The sequence below is a fragment of the Caretta caretta genome, chromosome 7, assembly GCF_965140235.1.
Source record: "Caretta caretta isolate rCarCar2 chromosome 7, rCarCar1.hap1, whole genome shotgun sequence".
In the NCBI taxonomy this organism is placed as follows: domain Eukaryota; kingdom Metazoa; phylum Chordata; order Testudines; family Cheloniidae; genus Caretta; species Caretta caretta.
Genome location: NC_134212.1, coordinates 126,521,033 through 126,548,634, shown reverse-complemented (window position 1 = coordinate 126,548,634; position 27,602 = coordinate 126,521,033). Strand labels below are relative to the sequence as shown.

At 52.7% G+C, this 27,602-nt stretch overlaps 2 protein-coding genes and 1 long non-coding RNA gene across 4 annotated transcripts in view; all 3 read right to left on the bottom strand.

Moving 5' to 3' along the window:
- Nucleotides 1–7,447, bottom strand: part of ABCC2 (ATP binding cassette subfamily C member 2) — a 74,031-nt gene extending 66,584 nt beyond the window's left edge. Inside the window, exon 1 of one of the 2 annotated variants that reach the window (XM_048857241.2) lies at nt 7,354–7,447. Coding sequence is in view for 1 of the 2 variants with exons in the window: in XM_048857240.2 (XP_048713197.2) it covers nt 2,121–2,162 (42 nt within the window). In the remaining variant the exon portion in view is untranslated. Of the gene's footprint in view, nt 1–2,120; nt 2,832–7,353 lie in introns of those variants that run through there. The other variant, XM_048857240.2, reaches the window with a different exon arrangement.
- Nucleotides 6,234–27,502, bottom strand: CUTC (cutC copper transporter). Its single transcript, XM_048857322.2, has 9 exons — nt 27,394–27,502; nt 21,614–21,685; nt 15,408–15,467; nt 14,617–14,826; nt 11,550–11,585; nt 9,921–10,054; nt 7,873–7,900; nt 7,354–7,459; nt 6,234–6,685 (listed from the first exon to the last, which is right to left on the bottom strand). Exons 1-9 carry the CDS (start codon nt 27,437–27,439, stop codon nt 6,574–6,576), a joined length of 804 nt encoding a protein of 267 aa, XP_048713279.1. The 5' UTR covers nt 27,440–27,502; the 3' UTR covers nt 6,234–6,573.
- Nucleotides 18,097–19,354, bottom strand: LOC125639723 (uncharacterized). The gene is made up of 2 exons (XR_007357574.2): nt 18,769–19,354; nt 18,097–18,679 (listed from the first exon to the last, which is right to left on the bottom strand). It is a non-coding gene; the product is annotated as an uncharacterized LOC125639723 (long non-coding RNA).
- Nucleotides 27,503–27,602: the final 100 nt, after the last annotated feature.

Genomic DNA, 27,602 nt, shown 5'->3' with positions numbered 1-27,602 from the left:
AAACAATAGCAGGCCCCAAACCAAAATAAAGTCACATATGCTAACTTTTCCTTAACAGCACCCCCGACCCCATCTCCCTGGAGCCCTCGTCCCCCTGCGCACCCCCGACCCCATCCCCCGGGAGCCCTCGTCCCCCTGCGCACCCCCGACCCCATCCCCCTGGGAGCCCTCGTCCCCCTGAACACCCCCGACCCCATCCCCCCGGGAGCCCTCGTCCCCCTGCGCACCCCCGACCCCATCCCCCGGGAGCCCTCGTCCCCCTGCGCACCCCCGACCCCATCCCCCCGGGAGCCCTCGTCCCCCTGCGCACCCCCGACCCCATCCCCCCGGGAGCCCTCGTCCCCCTGCGCACCCCCGACCCCATCCCCCCGGGAGCCGTCGTCCCCCTGCGCACCCCGGACCCCATCCCCCCGGGAGTCGTCGTCCCCCTGCGCACCCCGGACCCCATCTCTGGAGCCCTCGTCCCCCTGCGCGCCCCCGACCCCATCCCCCCGGGAGCCCTCGTCCCCTTGTGCGCCCCCGACCCCATCCCCCTGGGACTCGTCATCCCCCTGCGCACCCCCGACCCCATCCCCCCAAAGCCCTCGTTCCCCTGCGCACCTGTCATGAATTATATCTAATTGGTCACGCACACAAACTGCTGCGAATTATACCTGATAGGTCACGCACAGTTCGAATCTAGGCTGAGGCACACGAACAAAGTCCACAACTGCAGAGTTCCCAAAGATATTAAGTTTATTACGCTCGAGCGTGGTGCACCCCTGCTATTCAGGAGGGGACCCCGAATGCAGGTTATACAGAGATTATATACCTTTTAGCAAAGCATGTTGCCCTCGTCGGAAACCTTAGCCAATAGACAAACCCTTCCCTTATCTACCACCTAACCCTGCTAAGTGCACACCCCCCCCCCCCCCACAAACCATTACTTCAGCTACACAGCATGGTCCTAAAGCAATGCACCAGTAGCCTTTCTTTACAGGATGGGAGGCTCGCATCAAGGCCAGGAGGCAGGGAGTTAGAAACAGACAAAGAACAGAAACCGGGAGTCGAGGCAGGCTGGAAACAAGGAGGGGGGGTTTTCACAAAAATGCAGTATCTAAGAAACTCCTCCTGGTGCATAATGTGTTTGCTTTTAAACAATAGCAGGCCCCAAACCAAAATAAAGTCACATATGCTAACTTTTCCTTAACAGCACCCCCGACCCCATCTCCCTGGAGCCGTCGTCCCCCTGCGCACCCCCGACCCCATCCCCCGGGAGCCCTCGTCCCCCTGCGCACCCCGACCCCATCTCCCGGGAGCCGTCGTCCCCCTGAACACCCCCGACCCCATCCCCCCGGGAGCCCTCGTCCCCCTGCGCACCCCCGACCCCATCCCCCCAGGAGCCCTCGTCCCCTTGCGCGCCCCCGACCCCATCCCCCTGGGAGTCGTCATCCCCCTGCGCACCCCCGACCCCATCCCCCGGGAGCCCTCGTCCCCCTGCGCATCCCCGACCCCATCCCCCCGGGAGCCCTTGTCCCCCTGCGCACCCCCGACCCCATGCCTCCAGAGCCTCGTCCCCCTGCGCACCCCCGACCCCATCCTGCGGGAGCCCTCGTCCCCCTGCGCACCCCCGACCCCATCCCCCCGGATGCCAGTGGAGTTCTTGCCATCCTGTAACACTGAGTTAAAACAACTGCCTCCTTCCCCGGAGCAGAAAGGGCACCTGGGGCTTTGTCTGTCCTGTCTCCGGAGGACAGCGTGCCCTGCCGTGCCGTGCCCCATGTCTCTGGACACAGTCTGGGAGGGGGCGAGCTCAGGCCACTGGCTGCTTTTCAGATCATGCTCATCTCACCATTACCTGCTCCTCCCCAGTCTGGCTTGCCACGGTGGATGGTCGGGCTGCGTGCTATGTGTGTGCAGTGTCCAGCACCCGACAGGGCCCTTCGGCATTACACCCATGGGAAACAACGACTACAACGCCAGAGCCCCGACCTGGGCCATGCCCCCTTCCCATGAGGGTGCTTTGCCTCTGAAAGGACTGGGGGACCCCAGGCTTTGGCTTGTGTTTTCTGCTCTCCCCAGGTATTCACGTGCCCCTGCCCTGTGGGGTGAGGACTCTGCGAGGACATGCAGCCACTTACCCAGAAAACAGAGCCACAGAACTCCTCCAGTGGTGCAGGCATGGCCCAGGCGTTTGCGGAGCTGACAGCTCCTTCCTCTTCGCCCTCTGCAGGGGTGTGTTAGCCCTGAGCAGGTGAGCAGGGTAAAAATCGCAAACACCCCGAAGAGGGAGGATGAGATCAGATGGCAGGGCAGTTAATCATTAACTCTGTCTTGCTCTTGCACAAAGCCCCAAATGGAGCGATGACTCAGGGTCCTCGGAAACCTGTACAGGACCCTGGGCAGGCAGACCCCAGCTGAGAGCCACAGGGGGGCCCCAGCAGGCAGACCCCAGCTGAGAGCCACAGGGGGCCCCATGGATCAGCTATCTGTCTACACTGCAGTTGAAAACCCTCAGCTGACAAACAGCGCCAGCTGACTCGGGCTTGCAGGACGTTTAACTGCCATGTAGACGCTCAGGCTGGAGCCTGGGTTATAGGACTCTGCGAGGTGGGAGGGTCCCAGAACTCAAGCTGCAGCCTGAGCCCAAATGTCAACACTGCAATTCAACATCCCCTTAGCCCAAGCCCGGGCCCGGGCCAGCGCAGACACAGGCTCTGGGAATAGCCCAGGCTCAGAAATTCCAGCAGACCCCAGCTGTGATCCATGGGATGCCCCGAGAGACACAATCTCAGACTGATCTAGTGAAACCCTTGGCAGCAGGAGGAAGACAAGTGTTGCCAAAGTGTAAGAAAATGCCCCACCCCTCAGGTATCAGTGAGGAGGGGTAAACCCCTCTGCGTGCCACCCCAGCCCCATGGGCCCTGCTCACACCTGTGTGCCCCCTCAGCCCCTGCTCACACCCGTGTGCCCCCCCCAGCTGAGAGCCCTATGGGCCCTGTTCACACCCTTCTGTGTGCCCCCCCCGAGCCCCACGGGCCCTGCTCACATCCTTGTGTGCCCCTCCCCAGCATGGCAGGGGTTGAGCTGACAGCACTGGCCTACACCACCGGCTTGAAGGGGGCCCTTTACTCCTTACAACATCAAATGGGGATATGGGGCAGGAGATGGACTTCTGGGCTTTACACTGGGATGGATGGTCCTCCAGAGCTCCCTCCCTGCCTTGGGGGGATGGCGGGTCACTCCTGGTGAGGCTGCCTGGATACCAAACCGTAACCACCCAGCTAAGGGAGTGCAGAGCAGGGGAGGGCAGCAGGTAGGGGCACAAGAGAAGCTACATGGCATGTCTTCTAGATAAAGAATTGGACCTGCCCTTGCAGTTCCACCCGAGGGCCAGCAGGCAGCGCAGGATCTCATGAAAGGAGCACATGCGGGATGCTGGAACAAACTGGGATAAGCCAAGGGAAAATTTGTTGTCTCATTCCTTAAGTAATTAGTAACTAGCTCAAGGTCAACAATGGTTCAATAAGTAATTGCACTAACATTAGCTACGAGCCACCGGCAGAGAGGCGGGTCAATGTCCAGGGATGTCAATGCAGAACTCTCACCAGTTAATTATTAGAGGCTTCATTGATTTAAATACCATCTTCATTTCACAAACAACGCCAGCCCCAACCCCACGTCGGACCCTTTAACACAGGGTTTCTCAATGCCGGGTCCGCCAGTCCCTAAGATCTCCCTGACACAGCTGAGGAAGGCAGCAAGCCAAGCCCCGGTAACAGAAAGGTTGAGAAACACACCGTGCAGGTACCAAAACATTCCTGATGGACACCCAGGAACCTGCAGCCTTGTACACAGGGGAAAGCTAGAAAAAACAGCCATTCATAGTGCAACAAAATCCCATCTGTAGTGTGGATTGTGACCTCTCTTTGAGACCTGCAACACAGCTGCTCCTTTCCTCCTTTCTTGAACACCAGGGACAACTCCACTAGCCTGCCCATAACTCAACCCTGTAACCTGGGCATCATCTTTAACTCAGCTCTCTCTCTAGAGCCTCTCATCCAGGCTGTCTAAATCTTACCAATCCTTTCGGCATGATGTCTGTAAGGTCTGGCCTTTCCCAGCCATCCACACAGCGAAAGCTCTGGTCCAAGCTCTCCTCATCTCACATCTCGATTACTGCACAATCCTTTTCTCCAGCCGTGACAAATGCAATCTGCCCCCACTCAGATCCATTCAGAATGTGCTGCAAAGACCATTTTCCTTGCTCATGACTTTGACCATGCCGTCCCTCTCTTTGTGTCCCTCCACTGGCTCCCCCTTCTCTAGTTCATCAAACATAAGCTGCTTGTCTCCACTTTCAAGGCCCTTCACCATCTCTCACAGGCTATTGAGAGGCTGCCTCCCACCTCCATTCTGCCAGTGGCTCCAGCCTCCATTGTCCACCTGTCACAAGCAAGCGCCTTTGCACTTTCCCCCATGCTGCCTGCCCTCCCCCCGCAAGGTATGAGCTCCCCATAAGCATCCACAAAGCCACCTCATTATCCACCTTCCAATTACTCCTTTGCTGGGATACCTACAAAATACTTGGCAATGATTAGGCAGTTGGTGTGCTGAGGCCGCAGCCTGGCCTGCTGACCGAGATTTCTTCACTTCTGAGGGCTCAGTTTCTCCATTTTGCAGCCAATGATTTTAGTTTATTGTTCATTTATTGTGTGATTATGATTAACATATTATGTCATATAGTTATTGTATGCTAGAGCAGTGGTCTCCAAAGTGGGGGGTGCGCACCCCAGGGGGTGAGCCAGAGGATCCCAGGGGGTGCAGGGCAGGAGGAGTGCCGCCGGACGGCACTCCAGTGTTCTTTTTCTTCTGCATGCCTGCAGCAGGTCTTCCCCTCCGGTGGCACGACTGCGACAGGTCTTCCCTCCTTCTTTCTTTGGTGGCACGTCTTCCCATCTTCTTTCTTCAGCAGCACGCCTGCGGTGAGTCTTCCCCTCTCCTTTCTTTGGCGGCACCGTGGGGGTGCGTGATCCAAAAACTTTGGAGACCACTGTGCTAAAGAGAGCTAAATTGTAGGATTATAGAAGTATAAGATTGATCAGTAGTTAGAAGGGATAATTATGTATTAGATATCTAAGTAAGAAGGGCTGAAATGCAAGGCCTACAGGCTGAGACCTGTCAGATGTCAGCTTACCCATACAAGACCATAGGCTTAAGAAATGCTTGACATAAGTAAGTGACCAAAGAATGACCCTATGCCACAAGATTATGGGAAAAGCGGTACCAATGGGTGATATTGCAAACAATTAACAGTAATTTTTTGCTTACAAGATCCCTGGTAGTCACATTTTTTAACACATGCCCTAATCGCAGGGTGCACAATGCGTGTAAATGCTAATGAGGTATAGTCAGAATCACATTATAAAAGAGGGTGCCCAGAGTGAGACAATTGAGCTGTCTATGGGAAACCCAGCAGGAACCATCTCTCTACTGAGGATCAGTCCATGACAGACCCATCAGATCCTAACACTATCTAGGAGGATGTGACTATAACTATATTGGTAACTTGAGCATAGGTCTGTAGAGAATTTCTATATGCTTGGGTAACCATAACTTTGCTGGTAACTTTAATAAAACTTTGTGAGAGACTTGTACTGGTAAATGTGTGTGTGGTCACTACCCCTGGTCTTTATGTGTTCCTAGAGACTCTAAATCTGAAGCAAGTAGCAGAGGTGACTTTCATTCTGTTAAGCTTGAAACTGTAGCCACCAGAGCCGAACCCACGATGGTGTAATGCCACATTACTAAATTCACTTTAAATAAAATAAAAGGCTACAATTTGTTCTTTGTACTAACTCCAAGATTTTTTCAAATGATTTCCCTGTGGTTTTCTTTAAGAAAAGGGGAAGAGACCTGAGCTTTCTGTTTACGAGGCTGACAAGCTTTGTCAGCAGAACCTGTGTGTTGTTTGAGTTCTAGATATAGTTCTCAGTTCAGTGTCTCCTGAACGCCTCTGCCAACCTTAGCCATGGATTGCTAAATCAGCCTGAAAGCAAGAGTCCTGAATTCAAATGACCTTAACTCTGAATGAAATCATTTCCTCGTGCTGACTTTATCCTGCGCAGATTCCCTGGAACATGACTCCTTTGCAAGCACGTCACGACTCACCATAGCAGATACCATTCACATTGGCCAGCATGACACAGACCATCAAGCCCTTTCCGTAAGGATGAGCCACAGTGACACGGGAGTGGCTGCAGGGTGTTTATTTGACAATCACTGCTGGTAATGCACAATTTAGTTACCCTTAGCTAAGGTCCCCCCTCCCAATTGCTGCTGAATGGTTTGTGCCACTACAACAGCCAGGAATGGGTCCTTGGTGGTTGTTTTTTTTTTTTTTCTAAAAAGCCAGTTTAAGCCTACAGTCCAGGGAGCGTGTCCAGGTGAAGCCAATGAAGAGACTGCAGGTTCCGTCATAGTATCCACTTCATTGACAGCCCTTGTGAGACTGAAGCCTGAGCCCATCTGTTCAGATGGGCAGAGAGGATCCCAGGGTCTGCGCGCTCCTGTCCCCCACTCAGCACTTGCCCTCTACAGGATGTTCTTTGCAATAGCGTTCAGGGTCCTCACTTGAGCCACATCTGCTACCTTTAGGGAATATTCGGAGACAGAGAGAGAGGATCCCATGGCAACACTGCTGTTTCTGTCAGGAAAACCAACAGGGGACTGATTACTGTCTGGAATGTAGAACAGCTGGACACAGGCCCTAGCCAGGAGACATCAAGGTAACTGCCAAGCTACAGCATTGTCTCCTCTTTTCTCAGCAGCTGGCAGAGGATCTTCCGGTGCCACCGCCGAGTTAACAGAGATGCTAGACAGTAGCAGCAGGAGAAGCGGTATCCCAAGCAGAGGAAAGGGTCCTGCCTCTAGGCCAGAGGCACCAGCATTACGGGAACGAAGTACAGACCTCCTAGACCCATGTCTCACAGAGATGCACCCCCACAGCCCACCACGGCACCAGCATCAGGGCTCATGCTCCCAAGTGCCATTCACATACCTCAGTGCGCTCATGCCAGGAATCATGCTCCCAACAGCTGAACACAGGAGGTTAACGCATCCAAGGGGACCTCATCGTGCACAGGACTCGCGCCCCCAAACGCTGAGCCCAGCTGAATTCATGTGCCCCAGAATACCAGTGCCAGGATTCACACATCTAGCCCCCCCGAAGCACAATTCTCACACCCTGGGGCATCAGCAGGATCAGGGAGTTTTCTCTGTAATTCGCAGACTCACTTTCAGAGCAGCAAATCTGTGGGAGGAACAAGCCAGACTGTAACTCCTCACTGGCTTAGTGCAGAGACAACCTCTTACCTGAACTTCATTCCTGAGTCCCGGGCTGAGCGAGCAGAGCAGTGAAACTCAGGTGCACCAGAGCCCTCAAGAATCCTCTGCAGGTTCCTCTCTGTTATACCACCCCCTAGTGGAAAGAATACATTCATACATCACATTCGAGCAGGACAATCCTGAGCATCACCCGGTGACTAGCCCCTAAGACCAGATCCAGCCTGGACAGCAAAGGGAAACAGCACCACAGAGGCACAGGAGGCTGGATGAGGAGCTGCATGGGACCCCTGGCTGATCCAGAGAGTATCCCCAGACCTCACAGAATGCAGCAGCTGTACAGGGCTTCACTGCCCACAGCAGGAAGCGGGAATGGTGGCCTTTACGTTCCCTGGAGGGAGGGAGAGCCACTCCCCGGTGAGGCAGCAGAATGGTTCAAAGCTGAAACATGGATCTTATGCACCTGGGCACGTGCATGAGACTGGGACCCCAGAGCCAGGGACAGATTCAGCCCCCAGTACGTGCACAAAGTTGCAATAGAGTCATTACCTGGCACCACCACAATCCTGCCCTTTGCCTGAAAAGGAGCAGAGTGACAGGTGTTAATGCTCTTGCCCACTCCAGCTTGACACACAGGAGAGACACAGTACTTGCATGCGCCCCACCTATATGCAGCCTATCATGTGGAGGATCTTGGAGTAGCATGAAGAATTCACACTCACACACCTCAGGACATGCCCAGTTATGCAGCTCACAGCATCGTCCCCAAGACACATTAGACCAGGGGTCGGAAACTTTCAGAAGCAGTGTGCCAAGTCTTCATTTATTCACTCTAATTTAAGGTTTTGTGTGCCAGTAATACATTTTCGCGTGCATTGGGGGGGAGGGATAGCTCAGTGGTTTGAGCACTGGCCTGCTAAACCCAGGGTTCTGAGTTCAATCCTTGAGGGGGCCATTTAGGGATTGGGGCAAAAATTGGGGATTGGCCCTGCTTTGAGCAGGGGGTTGAACTAGATGACCTCCTGAGGTCCCTTCCAACCTTGATATTCTATGATTCTAATGTTTTTAGAAGGTCTCTTTCTATAAGTCTGTAATATATAACTAAACTATTGTAGTATATAAAGTAAATAAGGTTTTTAAAATGTTTAAGAAGCTTCATTTAAAATTAAATTAAAATGCAGAGCCCCCTGGACCGGTGGCCAGGACCCGGGCAGTGTGAGTGCCACTGAAAATCAGCTCGCGTGCTGCCTTTGACATGCGTGCCATAGGTTGCCTCCCCCTGCATTAGAGGAAGCCACTGTCCTTGTGATTTTGCCGGACTTTCATTCTTCAGCCTGGTGCCTCCAGTGCGACTCATGCTGGAAACTCCTCCAGCTCTTCTGAAACTCAGCCCCCTGAGACACTTAGAGGCTGGCTCAAGGACTCTGCCTACTTAACATGCTCCAGCCCAGGAACCTCACAGACTCTGGGACACTGCAGCCACTTCTTTCAAGAGCCCCCTAAACTCCAATAACTTACAAGCCAACCAATAATACATGTGTGTGTGCATAGCCGTGTACATGCACGTGTGTGTGTCTCCATGGACATGCATGTGTCTACATGCACATATGCAGATAAAGTGTGAGTATTGTGTCTGTGTGCATGTGCATGCATGCTGTACTATGTTCTCAGACTTAGCCCTTTGTGCTGTTGGAGTTTAGTCTGCCAGACTGCAGATCTCCCTAAACACACCAGCCAGAAAATGAGCAGTTAAGTCATTCAACACCCCAGCTACACTCCGCTCATCAGTCCCCCTTGTCAGCCCCAGCTGTCCCCTGCCTTCTGACACTCCTAGCCCAGAGAGCTCTCTCCTCAACCCACGCAATCAACCCCAGAGCACCCCAGCCAGCACCCAATGGTAACATTCATAAACCATCACACTGCGCCGGCCTCTAGTGCCTTCCATCTGACAGTCCCACTGCCTGGCCGGCTCACTCTCTCCGGCGAGGCACTTCGCGATTTTATGTACGTCTCAGACAGAAAAACATGCAGATGAGCCGGACTCATTAAAGCCTCATCTCAGAGAGTCTGTATCCTTGGGATCCTGTCACCATCCCCCCTCATTTCACTCTTCTCGTCCTGCACCTTTCTTACTCCCATTTGTTGCATTTCATCTTAAACAGGATCGTGAGCTTGTGTGTGTGTGTGTGTTGTTTAGCACAACAGGGCCCAGGCCCTGATGTCCCGGGGGGCCTCCATGTGCTACTGCAATACAAATATGGTGTGAAGGACAACAGACACAGGTGCTGTCACACCAACAGGGAGAGCAAGTTAGAGACAAGGCCCCTCCCCTCCGTGAGGTCACCCCATCTGTAGCCTGTGAGCAAGAGCAGCCCAAGTAGCCTCCCTGTTGGCAGACGCAGGTCTCTGCCAAGTGGGGCCTCACAGCTCAAACCCACAAAGCCCTGTTGTGCCCCTGGAGCCAGTGCAGAAGCAGGAGCAGATGGGGAAGGTGCTCCCAGCCAAAGACTTCCCTAGGGGCAGCCCCCACAGAGCAGTGAGTGGTCAGGGTAACTGAGAGCAACAGCAGAGACAGAAGTGGGGGAGGGGGCGCTCACCTGTTCTGTGAGTCTCTTTATTAAGGGTAACCCCTCCAGTGCTGAGCTGTCACAGCCGCTGGTCAGCACCCGCTCGAATCCCAGGGACACCAGGGTCTCCAGGGCCACAAGAGGATCATGGACCATGTCGAAGGCTGAAAGACCAAACAAAGCAGCTCAGAGATGCCATGCTGGCACAAGCTGCAGCACTGAGTCATAGAATCATAGAATATCAGGGTGGGAAGGGACCTCAGGAGGTCACCTAGTCCAACCCCCTGCTCAAAGCAGGGCCAATCCCCAACTAAATCATCCCAGCCAGGGCTTTGTCAAGCCTGACCTTAAAAACCTCTAGGGAAGGAGATTCCACCACCTCCCTAGGTAACGCATTCCAGTGTTTCACCACTCCCCTAGTGAAAAAGTTTTTCCTAATATCCAACCTAAACCTCCCCCACTGCAACTGGAGACCATTACTGCTACCACTGAGAACAGTCTAGATCCATCCTCTTTGGAACCCCCTTTCAGCTAGTTGAAAGCAGCTATCAAATCCCCCCTCATTCTTCTCTTCCGCAGACTAAACAATCCCAGTTCCCTCAGCCTCTCCTCATAACTCATGTGTTCCAGTCCCCTAATCATTTTTGTTGCCCTCCGCTGGACTCTTTCCAATTTTTCCACATCCTTCTTGTAGTGTGGGGCCCAAAACTGGACACAGTACTCCAGATGAGGCCTCACCAATGTCGAATAGAGGGGAACGATCATATCCCTTGATCTGCTGGCAATGCCCCTACTTATTCATCCCAAAATGCTATTGGCCTTCTTGGCAACAAGGGCACACTGTTGACTCATATCCAGCTTCTCGTCCACTATAACCCCTAGGTCCTTTTCTGCAGAACTGCTGCCTAGCCATTCGGTCCCTAGTCTGTAGCGGTGCATGGGATTCTTCCGTCCTAAGTGCAGGACTCTGCACTTGTCCTTGTTGAACCTCATCAGATTTCTTTTGGCCCAATCCTCCAATTTGTCTAGGTTCCTCCGTATCCTATCCCTACCCTCCAGGGTATCTACCTCTCCTCCCAGTTTAGTGTCATCTGCAAACTTGCTGAGGGTGCAATCCACGCCATCCTCCAGATCATTAATGAAGATATTGAAGAAAACTGGTCCCAGGACCGACCCTTGGGGCACTCCACTTGATACCGGCTGCCAACTAGACATGGAGCCGTTGATCACTACCCATTGAGCCCGACAATCTAGCCAGCTTTCTATCCACCTTACAGTCCATTCATCCAGCCCATACTTCTTTAACTTACTGGCAAGAATATTGTGGGAGACCGTGTCAAAAGCTTTGCTAAAGTCCCACCCATCAGCCAGCTCACCAGCCAAGGGCGGGTGGATATATCCGGGGCCTAGAACCAAAGGCTTCCCTCACAGCTGCCAACCCCTGCACAGAGGCTTGGCATACACAGCCCCCACTCAGGGCAGCAGCACGGCCATAGAGCCTGAGCCCGCACGGCCCCCACTCCCAGGCAGCCGGACGGCTACAGAGCCTGCTGGATCCGCAAGGCCATAGAGCCTGGGCCCTCAGAGCGCCGGGCAGGGGCACAGGCATAGAGCCTGGGCCAGCTCCTTCACAGCAGGACAGCACAGAGAACAACTCACCGCGGTGGAAGGTGACTGGCAGGGGACGACAAACAGCTGCAAAGAGAAGAGTTCACATGGTTAGTGCAGGCCTCGCTGTGTGAGGAGAGGATGCTGCATCAGAGTGGGGTCCCTTTCTGTCAAGGTTCCCTCCCCACTCTGAACTCTAGGATACAGATGTGGGGACCGGCATGAAAGACCCTCTAAGCTTATTTCTACCAGCTTAGGTTAAAAACTTCCCCAAGGCACAAATCTCTATTTGTCCTTGGACTGAGGTATGGTGCCACCACCAAGTGATTTAACAAAGAACCAGGGAAAAGGACCACTTGGAGTTCCTATTCCCACAAAATATCCCCCCAAGCCTACACCCCCTTGCCTGGGGAGGCTTGAAAAATAAACAAGGTGAGCACAAACCAGACCCGTGGGTTTGTAGGACACTAAAAACCCCATCAGATTCTTAACAAACAGAACTTTATTATAAAGAAAAAAAAGTAAAAGAAGCACCTCTGTAAAATCAGGATGGAAGATAATTTTACAGGGTAATCAGATTCAAAACACAGAGGATTTCCCTCTAGGCAAAACTTAAAAGTTACAAAACCCAGGGATAAACCTCCCTCTAACACAGGGAAAATTCACAAGCTGAAAACAAAAGGTAATCTAACGCGCCTTGCCTTATTTACTTACTCTTTTTGTAATATCAGAGATTTGTACAGGATGGTTTATAGAGGAAGGAGTTTTTTGACCTGATGCTTCTCTGCTTTCCCCAAAGAACACACCAACAAAGCCTCCTCCCCACCCCCATGTGAAAGTATCTTCTTTCCCCACTGGTCCTTTTGGTCAGGTGCCAACCAGGTTATTTGAGCTTCTTAACCCCTTACAGATAAGGAGGAATTCTAGGCTACCCTTAGCTGTATGGTTATGACACTTTCTCTTCCTAACTGCTGAAAGAGTGGCCCAAAGACAAGCTCCTGGACCATCTTTGGAGAGCCCAGCAGGGAGCATAGCCACGCTGGAGAGGTGAGATGGCTGTTTCCTCCACCAGCCTTTGGAGAGGCCCAGGCTACCTAGGCTCTGGCACGGGTTTGTATATTTATGGGCCTTTTAAAGTGTCCATGTGTTTTCTGCGAAGCTCCTTGTGTATGGACTGCCCTGCAGCAGTGGGAATGGCTGGGACAGTGGCCCATCCATGCGATGAGCCCTGCAATCCTAAATTCCACTCTCTACTGCATACTGTGCTTTAGACTCATGGAAGACGGGGCTATGCATCACCGAAAGCCTGAATTGGAGAGTAGCAAAGGGTGCTCTGCATTGCAATGGCTGAAAGGCCGACCAGATTGCCAGCTTTGTGTAGCAGACAGAGCCTCAGTCAATGGCCCTGAGAACAGTGATAAACTGGGTTTGTGCCTAGAGTCCCTCTACCACCCAGCCCCACTTGTGGTGTGCATTAAGGAGAAAGGATCAATCCGGTGGGGTGGAGGGCCTGGGAAACCAGGGGAACAAACCTGACACTGGCAGGAGTGTTTCCAAGTGTCTGAAGGGAGTACTCAGACACATCACAGTTCCTCTGTCTGGAACACTGAAGGAACCACTGTCTCAGGAGGGCATAGCTGAGTCCATATTCCCTCAGATACACACTTCTGCTACCACTATGAATGACCCAATGATTGCTGGGAACGCGGTGGGTGCTTCTCCCCTGACTGTCCAGACTCTCTCTGGATGACAAATTTTTTGCCCCCAGTTAGTGGGTCTCTATTCCCACCATGGAAGCAACAAAATTTTGTTCTGCTTATGAGTAACATCAGCAGCTGCTTTCAAGAGCTGATCTTTACCCTGGCTGTTAGACAGGGACAGTGATGACGCTGCCTATATCACCCTTATCGTCTAATTCACACAGAGGGATTCTAGCTCCTTTAAGAGACAGCTTCCTCTGCAGGGACGATTTCTAGGCATTCAGAAAGGAGTCTGCTCTCCCATCACAGAGGCAGGGAAAGGATCAGGATCAAAGCTATGTGGGAAGCCAGAGAGTTAACCAGTCTGAGCTCTCCCCTGCTTTTCCACCACTTCCACAGAGCCCTCCACTGAGGACTGCTCCTTCGGACCAGAGCTGGTTATTTTCCTGATGAAGCTCAAGCTGTCTCCTCTGTTGACTATACCAGCCCCTGCAGACCATCCCATGTCACATGTAGTGCAGAGTCCTGGACAGACCCCTCTCCTCTCGCTGCACCTTCTAGGGTGTGTTCGTCTGCAGCCCAGGACCCCGAGGATCACAGATCTCAGATAGTCAGCTGCTAGCTTGGCCTCCCTGTGTCTTGGCTACAGCTCACAGATGAGGTGCTGGAGGATCCTTTCCTCCCTTGGCTCAGAAGGGGTTCGGGTCTCCCACAGCCCAGCTGCTCCAGGCAACGCCAGTTCCACCCACTTTCTGCATTTTTTCATTTCTCCCCTTTAGGCCTGTTTTTCTCAGCTATTTTGGAAGACAGAAAAATTCAGAGCGAGGTCTGGAACAGCTGGTATGCAGAAGGCCAAGACAAGCACTTCCTGGGTATCTTTACCAAGGTTTCTGAGCCGGCTCTGCTCTCACCCACAAGTAGGAAAGGAAGGTATGGGGGGAGTTTGCTAGCCATAAAATACACTGGCCTCTCTTGCATGTACCCTGGATGAGCCTCTCCAGGACGGGCTCTAGGCACCAGCAAAGCAAGCACAAAGCAGCACAATTCCAGGGGCGGCGTTCCAGCCATCCTTTTTTTTTTTTTTTTGGCTTGGGCAGTTGTGGTCTCGGAGCTTGGGGCAGCAAAAAAACCTAGAGCCGGCCCTGAGCCTCTCCCTCCCTTACCACATCATCTCGCCCAAGACTGCATTTCAAGCTGGGAACTCCTGGGGACAGCCGCGCTGCCTGTCTGCAAAGCGCTCACCCACAATGCTAGATGGCAGCATGAAACCAGGAGAGGCTGGAGTGAGGGGGCCAGACCCCAGCCAGCTATCATTAGCCAGAGCAACCTACACGACATCTTCCAGCATCACCAGGTCAGATAGCACTAAGCTGTCTGCATCAGTCAGAGCTGAACCCCATAACTGGGGGCCTCCTTACCCAGCAGGGCTGTGCAGAGCTCTGTGTCGATGCGCCCGTCCTCAGTCAGGGCCCCAAACACCAGTCCATCGGCTCCATGCAGCTTGGCTAGGCGGATATCAGCCTTCATCACTTCCAACTCCCGGTCGGAGTAGAGGAAATCTCCCCCACGAGGGCGGATCATCACAAACACTGGGACCCGCACACACTGCTTTACCACCTGCAGGAGTCCTGCCGGGACAGACAGAGAGAGCTCAGCATGGGGACAAGCAGGGCAGACACCCACCCTTCCCACTACAGAGGCCTCCCAGCCCTCACTTCTGTCCAGCAGGGAGAGCCTCACCTGGGGTTCAGGGATGGGAAGGGACCTTTGACCCCCATTATCCTGGAGCATGGGAGTTAGGCAGGAATCCCTGGGGACAGAGGAGAATGAAGGAGAGCAGGAGTGAAGAGCTAGGTGGATGGAAGTGAGGTGCTGAAGGGATTGGGAGATTGGGATGCAACTTCCATGGCTGGGCCAGCTGAAGAGCTGGGAGGTTCCCTGCCAAATCCAGGACACATGGGACCTGCTCCCTGCACTGAGGCCCTGGAGGGTAGAGAAGCCACTAAACTCCATGGACATTGGCAAAGTTTGGGCCAGCTGGACAGGAGGCTTCAGAAAATGCATGAATTGGCTCTTCCTCATGCACCCATGGCCCTGCAGGACTGGCCCTCGTCCCACTGAATGCTTCCCCAGTACGTATTCCATTGGTGCACTTGCAGGGCAGTAGTCCTGATGTCCCTGTATGAGCAAGATGCCCTGGGGCACTCACCCATACTGGGCGTGGTTCCTCCTTCCATCAGGCCAGCACACAGCTCAATCCGGCCAGCACCTGGACAAGAGACCGAGTAACAGTCGCTAAGTAAGGGGCACAAACCATCCCTCTAGACTCCTCAGAAGGCCTGGACATGGACCAAGGAAGGGATCTAGGGCTTATGGAATAGGGCCACTGGGAGACAGAAAACTGGGACCTACCGCCTGTAGAGCCAGGACACTAGAACAACAGGCCCCTGCCTTCCCATCAGGATGATAAGCCCGGACACCAGAGCACTGTGCCAAAGGGGAGAGTCATCTGCCCCACTCTCTGCTTCACACCACCTGTGATGGGATCCCTGAGGTGCAGCCTGGGAGTGTGGGATCACTGTGCCCCCCTAACTCTCTCCAGACTGGGCTGTCTCTCACAATGCCTTGCTAGTGACCAGCAGCAAACCCCTCCAGGTGCTGTTATCACTCAGCACAACCACATGTGGAGCCCCACACCCAGCTAGATTGCATAAATGCTCCCAGAGCCACTCATGAATCACACAGAGAAAGGCACTGGCCGAATCCCCCCAGCTCCCAGCACTGTGCCTCAGGACTATACCATCTTGCACTGCTCACTTGAGCAGAGCAAATTTCTTAGTTGGTTCACCACTTCATCAATGGAAAGTGGATATACACCAGCTTTTGCAAATCTGAGCAGATTTGCCACACACTTCAGGCAAACTCACTGGTAAAGATAAATAGTTAAACAAACTTATTGACTACAAAAGATAGATTTTAAGTAACTATAAGTGTTAGGCAAAAAGTCAGAGTTAGTTACCAAAAGAAATAAAATATAAGCATGCAGTCTACACTCTCAACTCTATTAGACTGGGCAACAACTAGACTAAGTAGTTTTCCTCACCCCTTTGGATACTGCAGTCCTTAATATACAGATTTGTCCTGTAAATCTGGGCCAGTCTCCTCTGTTGGAGTCTTCAGTCTTCTTCTCAGGGTGTGTCTACACTGGCAGAGTGACAGCACCGACAGTTACAGCACCGCTCAGAGAGCACTGAAGGGAAACCGCTGTTGTGTGTTCACACTGTCAGCTGCCAGTGCAATAGCATGTTCACCCTTGTGGCACTTGCAGCGGTATTTGGAGAGGTGTACTCTGAGCAGCTATCGCACTGAGCACCTCTTCCTCTTCTGCCGCTAAGAGTTGTGGGAAGGCGGAGGGGGTCACAGGGCATCCTGGGTCCTGTCCCATCCCAATGCCCTGTGATGCACTGCTACGCATCCCAGCAATCCCTGTGCTTCTGTCCACATTTGGCGCCATCTTTCAACGGTTTGTATACTGCATGCTCTGCCTCTTCAGTCTGCAGGAATGGATCCCGCAGTGTTGACCAATATACTGCTTGCTCTAACATGTCACAAGTGGCAGTGGAGTACAAAGGCAAGAGGAGTGCGACAATGATCGCGCCACGAGTCGTAGCTACAACACGAGATTGCTTGTGGCATTCACAGAGGTGCTGACCACAGTGGAATGCCACTTTTGGGCTCAGGAAACAAGCACTGAGTGGTGGGATCACACTGGCATGCATGCCTGCAATGACAAGCAGTGGCTGCAGAACTTTCGGATGAGGAAGCCACATTCATGGGAGCTCACCTCAGCCCTGCAGTGCAAGGACACGAGAATGAGAGCTACCCTGTCGCTGGAGAAGCGTGTGGCGATTGCATTGTGGAAGCTGACTATTCCAGACTGCTACCGATCGGTCACTAACCAGTTTGGAGTGGGAAAGTTGACCGTTGGACTCGTGTTGACGGAAGCTTGCAGGGCCATCAATCGCATCCTGCTCCGAAACATCGTGACCCTGGACAACGTGCATCACATTGTGGATGGCTTTGCACAAATGGGCTTCCCTAACTGCTGAGGGGTGATAGATGGCATGCATATTCCAATTCTGGCACCAGACCATCTAGCCACAGAGTATATTAATTGGAAGGGGTATTTCTCAATAGTTCTCCAGGCACCTGTGGGTCACCGTGGGCATTTCACGAACATTAACACAGGCTGGTCCGGAAAGGTGCGCAATGCATGCATCTTTTGAAACACTGGCCTGTTCAAGAAACTGCAAGCAGGGACTTTCTTCCCTGACCGCAAGATCACCAGAGGGGAAGTCGAAATGCCCATTGTGCTCCTGGGAGACCCCGCCTACCCCTTAATGCCATGGCTCATGAAACCATACACAAGGCACCTTGACAGCAGCAAGGAGCAGCCTGTCAATAACAGGCTGAGCAAGTGCAGAATGGCTGTTGAGTGTGCTTTTGGCCGTTTAAAGGCCTGCTGGCCCTGCCTATATGGGAGGCTGGACCTGGCCGATGACAAAATTCCTATGCTTATAGCCGCATGCTGTACGCTCCATAATATTTGTGAAGGGAAGGGTGAAAGCTTCACTCAGGGCTGGATCGCAGAGGCTCAGTGCCTGGAGGCTGAATTTGAACAGCCTAGAGGGGCACAGCACGGGGCAATAAGGATCAGGGATGCTTTGGGGCAGCAATTTGAAGCTGTAAGTCACTAATTTGTTGCTATGCTCGGGAGTACAGTGCTTGTAATGCTAGGAGGGGATTGTGATTGGTGCAGATAATGCACTACAGTGTAAGAAAATCGCCTGTTGCCTTGCAGGGCTCTGTTTGCTTTCAATTAATGGAATAAAGATTGCTTTCAAACCCAAACAATTATTTTATTAAAAACCAACGAACGGAGGAGAGAGACAAACAAAAAACACATCAACACTGAGGAGGATGGGGGAAGGGAGGGTCCCAGGAGGAGGTGGGGTCCCGAGAGGGTTAAAGGTTTGTGTATGTCCAGTATCATATCCAACCTTCCCCTCTGGAGTACAGTGCAGCGGTACTGTACTTCAGCAGGGCTAAACTGCAGAGGGACAGGTGTGGAGTGCAGTGTTTGGGGGGCTCATGGGAAAGAGTTTTGCGACAGCAGCTGCAGGGGAGGGAGGGTGGGCGCGGAGCTGCTCGGTTTGCAGTGCTAGCCGCGCCAGGAGCCTGTCTGCTTGGCGTTCCATAACGTTTAAGAGCTGCTCTGTGGCTTCGTTCTGGTGCACCATGTTCTCCTTTTGGTCCCTCTTCTCCCTGTCCCACCACCCCTTCAGTTCTTGTTTCTCAGTGGGGGAGTGCATCATGACCTCACGCAGAAAGTCCTCTTTAGTTCTTCGTGGCCGCTTTCTAATTCTTCACAGCCATTCAGCCGGCGATAACAAAGAGGGGGCTGGGCTCCCAAGGTCATATCTGTGAAGCCAAAATGCAGCATTTTACAGAAGCAGTATAGTTTGCAACACACAGACCACTGATTTAAAACACAGCCACTCTTCACATACCTGTCACGAACTGGCTGACCCCAGGCAAGCACACATGAGCCACAAGACCCCCAAAATGGTGAGTAACCACAGGGGCAGAGGAAATCAGTGTTCCAGGACTGTACTATACACTGGGCATGTGGCTCTTGGGCACTGTAGGGAGAACATCATAATCATTCCTGTCCCCACATTTTCCACAGGCTGTGTTCATTATGGAAGATCTCGCTGCTGAGGGTGAGCAGGGAATCAAGGGAGGGTCTTCTCCAAGACTGCGGCTTCCATCCTGGCCCTTATGTGGCTTGCCTGTGTGCAACAACGGTTCTCCCCATTCCAATGACGGCAGAGTGGCGTGGGAAATTTACCCTTAATGGGGCAAAAACCAAAGCAGCTCTGCCAAAGAACCTGCAGCAGCGGATTGCCCAGTATCTCCATGAGAGTTTCCTGGAGATCTCTGAGGCAAATTCCCGTGAAGTGAGGGAGTCAATCAACACCCTGTTCCATCGCTCAGACTAGGCATGCAGTGGTATATGCATCATACAGACACAAGCCTGCGTTCTGCAGCCCTCCTGCCCCCAACAACTCACTTCAGCAATTCCCAAAATCAAAGCCACTTACCAGGGGCCTCCTCTCCTGTTTGCACTTCGCCAAGCTCTGACAGCTGTGACTGGCTAGCCTCCTCCGGGGTAGAGAAGAGCTCTGGGCTGCATGCATCACTGACCTCCAAGTTGTCCTCTGCCTCTGGGTCCCCCTGCACATCCTCGTCCAAGATTTCCTCCTCCTGGCTCGGTGCACTCTCAACTGGCACATGAGCCACCGAAGTATCCACAGTGGCCTTTGCAGTGGAGGTGGGGTCGTCACCAAGTATCGCGTCCAGCTCTTTGTAGAACCAGCAGCTCATGGGCACAGCACCGGAGCGGCGGTTTCCCTTCTGCACCTTGTGGTAGGTGTTCCACAGCTCCTTCACTTTGACCCTGCAGTGTGTCCTGGTCATGGCCTCTTTATCTCATGCATCGTGAAATCTGTTCATAGGTATCACAATTCCTACGGCTGGAGCGCAGCTGGGGCTGGACAGCCTCCTCTCCCCAAATGCTAGTAAGGTCCAGCAGCTCAGCATTGCTCCAAGCGGGGAATCACCTGGTGCGTGGAGCAGGTGTGGTCATCTGGAAAGGTGCGCTGAGACCAATGCACCACCAAGCAAACAGGGAGGGGACTTTCAAAATTCCCAAGGAATTTAAGGGGAGGGGCTGACGGTTGGTCACCTGAGGACAGGGCAGTAGAGTTCAAACTGATGACTAGAGAGGCGAGAATAGGCATTGTGGGACACCTCCCGGAGGCCAATCGCAGCGCTGTGATCGATTAGGGTGTCTTACACTGGCACCACGGCGCTGTACCCGTGGTGCAGAAAGCTGTACGCTTCTCATCGGGGTGGTTTTTTTACAGCACTGATTCTATGCAGTATCTGCACACTAAGTGGCTTGGCAATGTGTACACCTTGGGAGTTACACCGCAGAAAGCTGCTTTACTGCGCAGAAACTTGCCAGTGTAGACAAGGCCTCAGTGTCTTTGTTGCTTGCAGTATAGGTGAGGCCAGGAGAAGAGACGAAATATGGGCCTGCTCTGTTCTGTTCTATACCCCAGTCCCATGTGCACACAAGTCCAGGCATGTCTAGGGGGCATTGCTGAGTCTCTCCAGGCAAGGTTGAGCAATTCCCCTGGTGTGGCCTCACGCAGGTGAGTCATTGTATTGTAGCTCCCTTGCTGGACAATGACTGTTGGTGGGTTGACACCCCGCCCGGGCATTAGTTACTTTCCTTGCTGTTGAGCTAAGATCTGGCTGATTCCTCAACTTACAGCATGTTTTACTGACAACTGTACAACACAATTCTCATAACTTCATACACATTAATGATACACATCTCTGGATAAAACATGACTTTCAGCAGATCATAACCTTTCCTGATACCTCACACAGCCTGCTTTATATGCAAGATCACAATTATATATACATGAGGAATATGGGGGTTACAAGGCGCTTCCCCAAGGTACAGAATGTCACACCACCACCTACCACTGTGCTTGGACCTGGGGTCATTGTCTCTTGGAGATCTTGTATCTAAGTGTTGGGCCAGCCCTGGTTAGCTTGTGAGGGCTGATGCACACATTCACTGACATACCTTAGCTGCAGATTTCTGGTACTAAACATTCATAAATTCTAAGGCCACTCTGACCTTCTGTATCACACAGAAGTTCCCGGAAATAATTTCTGTTTGAACTAGAGCAGAGCTTTAAAAAATCTTGATTTTAAAATGGCCAGCGATGGAGAATGCAGTCTGGATTTGTCTAGCTTTGCCTTCCAGCCATTGGACTGTGACATACCTTTGTCTGCTAGCTTGAAGGGCACATTATTAAATATTTGTTTCCCAAGTAGATACCTCTAGACTGTGATCAAGTCACCCCTTCACCTTCTCTTTGTTAAGCTAAACAGATTCAGCTCCTTGTGTCTGTCACTATCAGGCAGGTTTTCCAATCCTTTAATCATTCTTGTGTCTATTCTCTGAACCATCTCCAATTTATCAACATCCTTCTTGCATTGTGAGCACCAGAACTGGACACACTATCCCTACTGTGGTCATGCTCTATGTCTGCTCCATACAGCTATATTAGACTGTGAGCTCCTTGGGGCAGAAACCGTGTCTTTCTCGATGGTCTGTATAATAAAGCTGAGACCCCTGAGTGCTCAGCTGATAGCACTGAGAATCCCTCTTTCAGGAGAAGCCTTGGCACCATAGAGGCTGTTGCATTCTACCCCACCAGGTTTTATTACACTGAGGACAGGTCAAGTCCCAGCTGTTCCCCTCTTCCTTACCTCCTCTCTCTGCATTCACAGCAGACTCCACTGAGTCAACACACACTTCCATGAGAAAGCCATCAGCCATTCCTAGGAAGGAAACACAGCAGCAATCAAGGAGGCAGCTAAGTCCAGTCACAGCTTAGGGGCAGGGTTTGCCTCAGGGATCCTCTCAGCTCCAGCCCTGGAAACTGGTCCTCCCCTCTTCAGTATCCTGCCCCACGTGGGGTTTCCAGTTGGCCCAACCCGATCCCTCTCCTGATCTCCTACTGCGTCCTGTCTCCAGACCCTTCTCACATCCACATTTCCCATCTCTTAACACTCTGGTTGGGCTTTGACCAAACATGCCTGCAGCTATTTTTGGTCCCGAATCCCTACTTTGTAATATCAAAGAACATAAACTGAAAGGGACCCCCAGGGCTTCCAAGCCCTGCTCCCCACCATAAGAACATAAGAATGGCCATACTGGCTTAGACCAATGGTCCATCTAGCCCAGTATCCTGTCTTCTGACCAGGTGCTTCAGAGGGAATGAACAGAACAGGGCAATTATCAAGTGGTCTATCCCCTCTCGTCTAGTCCCAGCTTCTGCCAGTTGGACGTTTAAGGACACCCAGAGCATGGGGTTGTATCCTTGACCATCTTGGCTAATAGCCAATGATGGACTTAGCCTCCATGAATTTACATCATTCTTTTTTGAACCCACTTACAGTTGTGGCCTTCACAATATCCCATAGCAATGAATTCCAAACGTTGACTGTGCGTTGTGTGAAGAAATACTTCCTTTTGTTTAAATTTGCTGCCTATTAATTTCATCAGGTGACATCTAGTTCTTGTGTTAGGTGAAGGGGTAAATAACATTCCCTATTCACTTTCTCCACACCAGTCACGATTTTATAGACCTCTCTCCTATTCCCCCTTAGTCGTCTCTTTTTTCAGATGAACAGTATCAGTCTTTTTAATCTCTCCTCATACAGAAGCTGTTCCATACCTTTAATCATTTTTTGTTGCCTTTCTCTGTACCCTCTCCAATTCTAATATATCCTTTTTGAGATGAGGCGACTAGAACTGCATGCAGTATTCAAGCTGTGGGCATACCATGGATTTATATAGGGACATGATGATATTTTCTGTATTATCTGTCCCTTTCCTAATGGTTCCTAACATTGTTCGCTTTTTTGACTGCCGCTGCACACTGCGTGGATGTTTTCAGAGAACTATCCACAATGACTCCAAGATCTCTTTCTTGAGAGGTAACAGCTAGTTTAGACCCCATAATTTTATATGTATAGTTGGGATTATGTTTTCTAATGTGCATTACTTTGCACTTATCAACACTGAATTTCATCTGCCATTTTGTTGCCCAGTCACCCGTTTTTGTGAGAACCGTTCGTAATTCTTCCCAGTCTGCTTTCGACTTAACTATATTGAGTAGTTTTGTATCATCTGCCAATTTTGCCACCTCACTGTTTACTCCCTTTTCCAGATCATTTATGAACACGTTGAACAGCACTGGTCCCAGTACACATCCTTGGGGGAGTATGCTATTTAGCTGTCTCCATTTTGACAACTGACCTAACCTATCCTTTTGTTTCCTATCTTTTAACCAGTTACTGATCCATGAGAGGACCTTCCCTGCTTACTTTGCTTAAGAGCCTTTGGTGAGGGACCTTGTCAAAGGCTTTCTGAAAATCTAAGTACACTATATTCACTGGATCCCCTTGGTCCACATGCTTGTTGACCCCCTCAAAAGAATTCTAATAGATTGGTGAGACGTTTTCCTTGTGAGTCCTGGGATAAGCGAGCTCCCTTTACCGAGGGGGTGGAACCACAAAGCACAGGCCACAATTGAATTTGAGAACAACAAATGCAAAAATAGAAATGGGAGTGTGGATGACAGTTTGGACATCAGGACTCCAGATAGGGGCACCAAGCAAAGAACCCCAGACAGTGCCCACTCTTCTTGAAAGGAGTTTAATAGCTCGTCTATACTAGAAAATTAAATCAACCCAGCTATGTCACTCAGGGGTGTGAAAAAGCCACACTCCAGAGTGACTTTGTTAAACTGACCTAAATCCCCATGTAGACAGCACTAGGTCAATGGAAGAATCCTTCTGTTGACCTAGCTGCTGCCTCTTGGGGAGGTAGATTACCTATGTCGATGGGAGAACCCCTCCTGTCGGGATGGGTAATGTCCACATTGAAGCACTGCAGCTGCGCTGCTGTAGCATTTCAAGTGCAGACAAGCCCCAGGAATCAGCAGACATTACCCTGAGGAACTCTGCTCGGAGACGTGATATGACAAGGGAACGGAAACAGGTCCCACAGTCACAGAGCACCTGCCATCGAGCTTTCTCCTGGTCTGGTGGCTGGCCACCTTGGCCAGTACCACGAGGAGGCTGACGAGGGAGTCTTGCAACTTTGTGGGGATGGGGACTGTGAGAACAAACAAGTGAGGGGAAAAGTGTAGCCAGAACCTCAGTTAACGGTTCTGGAGGAGCTGCAAGAGGGGCTGTAGCCTGACACCCCCTACATAGGTGTGCACCAGGCCTCTGTATCACCTAAAGAGTAAGTGCAGCCCCACCTAATCCCTTTGAAAACCCCATCCCCCAATTTGTTCTGGCACGAAAGCTACAAAAGCATGAGTCTGGCCCCTGGCCCCTGTGCTGCATACCCTGCCTATTCCCTTGCTCCCCTGTGAACAAGTCTCTTCTTTCCCTGCACCTCCTTCAGGCTCCTCTACACAATGCCTCTGGTTCACTTTGTTCCATGCACATGTTGCCCAGCTGTCAGGTTCCTTTCTCCCATGAATATTCCTCAAACCACTCCCATTGGTGAGTCATGACAGTGGTTAGCAGCTCTAGATTTAAAAATTTTATTAAGAGGATGTTAAAATAAAAAGAAAACGGTATAGAGTTTAAGGATAGAAGTTTCTGCTTATCAGGCAATAACGTACAGATTATCAAGGGTTGCAAAATTCGGTTTAGGATCGAATGGCGTAAGGAATACATAATCTGCAATATCCCCGATTGGGGGGTAAAAGGTTAATGGGTCAAAGTACAGACATTGAGATATGAGGGTATGTTGTTCATATAATGGCTATGTTCAGGTGTGGAGTATAATGACTCGATATGATGATGGGGATGGATTGACCCTCATTTGGTGAGATTTAATGTCCAGTGAGTTTATGGTTCCAGTTCATATCGTCCAATGGAAAAGTCTCTTGGTCCCCTTCTCGTAGTTGATGCACGATGTTGTTCCGGCTCACACCTCCTGGTGCTGTCGGTGGCCGGTGATGTGTTCGACGTAGATGTCCCTGGACCATCGAATGGTGTCCGAGACCATGAGGCGCCGCATGAGCCATGCGTAGCGTCGACCGATCCCACAGGTCCGCAGCACATGCTCGTTGCAGGGGTCCCAAGTGCCCAGGGCTCCAACAATCAGGGAGTCCATCTGCATGTCATAGCCCTTTGCTCTCAGGGTGTCGGCCAGGGGGGTGTAATTTTCCAGCTTACGAGCTCAGGCTTCGCAGAAGGCCAGGGTCCTGTTCTCAAAGAAGACCATGACGTCAACAAGAATGATCTTTTTCTGGGCCTTGTCGGTGACGACCATGTCAGGTCGCAACTGGTTGTCAGTCCCGGGGATGGCGCAGTTCACAGTGACCTCCCCCAGACGCGGTGCAATGGCTTTCACCAGGCGGTTCTGGATGGTGTTGTGGCGCAGCTGCCAGGCTCTGGAGTGGAGCTTGCAGCTGCACAGGACGTGGGGCAGAGTCTCGTTGGAGTAGCCGCACTTCCTGCAACGCTTCTCTCCGTTCCCGTGGCAGACGGCTCCGTTGACCAAGACGCAGTTGAGTCGGGCACAGTGGATGAACCGCCAGTTGGCGAAACGGGTGAAGCCGCCCCAGGCGAGGAAGTGGTTGCTGGCATCACACTTGCTGGTCAGTTCGAAGGCTTTACCCTGGTCCGGTTTACGCTTCAGGGTTTCCATGTACAGTGAGTGGATGGCTGCCTTCAGGGTCCTCTCCAGCATGCCCCTGGCGCTTGGGGTGACAATGGTGTTGTTGTCGGACCTGATCTGTGGCACCAGGACTCCCAGATCCTGGCACTCCTCGCACCATTCCCAGCGGCAGCCGATGCGCTTCCCCAGGCGACGCATGGCGTTGCGAGCGCGGGACCACAGTGAAGCGATGTCACGCCCGTCCCGTCCGAATTTGCCATCCAGGGATCCACTCAGGAAGGTGGTGATGTCTTGGTTGGAGGGGGCTCTGCCAATCCACTTTCCTTTTGCCTCTTATATAGCAGTGGCCCCCAGTGGAGGCTGCTGGGCTGGTTCCTCCACCTCATTTCCTATAATTTTTACAAGCAACGATGGAGCTGGGGATGTCTGGATATATCACTGGCAGAAAGGTGGCCGCAATAGTGTCAATGCAGATATTTCTTGTGGGACAAATTTTGGTCACCATCGCTCCCCAGCAGGGACCCTGTTCTGGTCCCTGCTTGTCCTCCCCCGGCCTCCTCTCTTTCTTACCCAAACCGCACCTGAGCTGGTGTCACCAGGAGTCAAGTTCTCAAGAGAACACTCGTGTGCTCTACTGTACAGAAACAAACTGTGTGTGTGCCAGGCTGGAGCATCACGTGACCTAGCTGCCTCTTTGTCAAACATCAGTGATGTGGTGACCACACAACTGCTCTGGACCATTCTGATAGCAGTTGTGCTGATTAAGTATGGGACCACTGCTTAAAAATGATCAGGCCAAGGCCCCCTGGCTCTGTGACCTATGGAACTTTAAGTAAGTGCAAAAATCTTGGGGATGGTCCCACCACCTCCTCAGCCAGTGCCATTACCGCAGTATCATGTGACCTGTCAACTTCCCACAGACTACCAGCAGTTCCCCTGTAAGTTACTGTAGAAATGTTTTTAAATTCATGGAGAATAGGTCCATGAACAGCTATTAGTCAGGAGGGTCAGGGGTGTCTCTAGCCTGTTTGCCAGAAGCTGGGAATGGGCGACAGGGGATGGATCACTGGATGAGTCCCTGTTCTGTCCATTCCCTCTGGGGCACCTGGCCCTGGCCACTGTCAGTCCTCCTGTTCTTTTTGTGGATACTGACTAACACCGGCTGCTACTCTGAAACCTGTCGGAGGGCAGGATACTGGGCTAGACGGCCCCTTGGTCTAACCCAGTCTGCCCGTTCTGATGTTCTTGTTTGGTCATGGGTACTTTGTGGGTCGCTTGGAAATTAGGGTTAGGGCACAGGAGAGCAAGGGCAGGAGAGAGACAACTGACCCGCTGTAAGAGAGCGCAGGCCAGCAGGCCCGGCGCGTCCGCGACCCTGGCAGCGAGCAGAGGGACCGGCCCAGGGGCAGGGGTCCAGACCTAGGGGCCGCTACCCCCACGCTCGCTCCGGGCCGCCCTGGGCGCTCGGCAGCCTGGGCTCACGGCCAGCTCGCGCCCCAGGCCCGCTCAGGTAGCGGGCTGCGGCGGCGGGGGGGGGGGGGGCTTCCCTTCAGCCGGGGGCCCCGCTGCGGTACAAGGCGGCCCCGCGGGACCCCGGCCACGGAGCGCCGCGCCGCCGCCCGGCCCGCGGGCAGCCGCAGTGACTCCGCAGCGACTCCGCAGCGCTGCGAGTCCCGTCCACACGCGGCCGCGGCCGACCCGGTCCCCGCGACGCCCCGCCCGCCCCAGGCCCGGCCGCGGCTCCGGCCGCCACCTCAGCTCAGCTCTGCCCCGGCCCGGCCACAGCCGACCGCCGCCAGGGTTTCCGGGCCCTGTTTCCGGTACGGGCTCGCCCGCTCACCGGCATTTCCGGCCCCCGAGCCCCGCTTCCGGTCCCGTCGCTCCATGGCCAATTCACCCCCCGCCCTGCCGGCTCCGCCCGCGGCGGAGCTGAGTCGCCCTGGTCACGTGTCCGGAAGGAAGCCCCGCCCCGAATCATGTGGCCCCGCCCCCGGGGATCGGGCCCCGCCCCGGACTCGCGCTCACCTGTCCTCAGGGCGCGCACAGCGC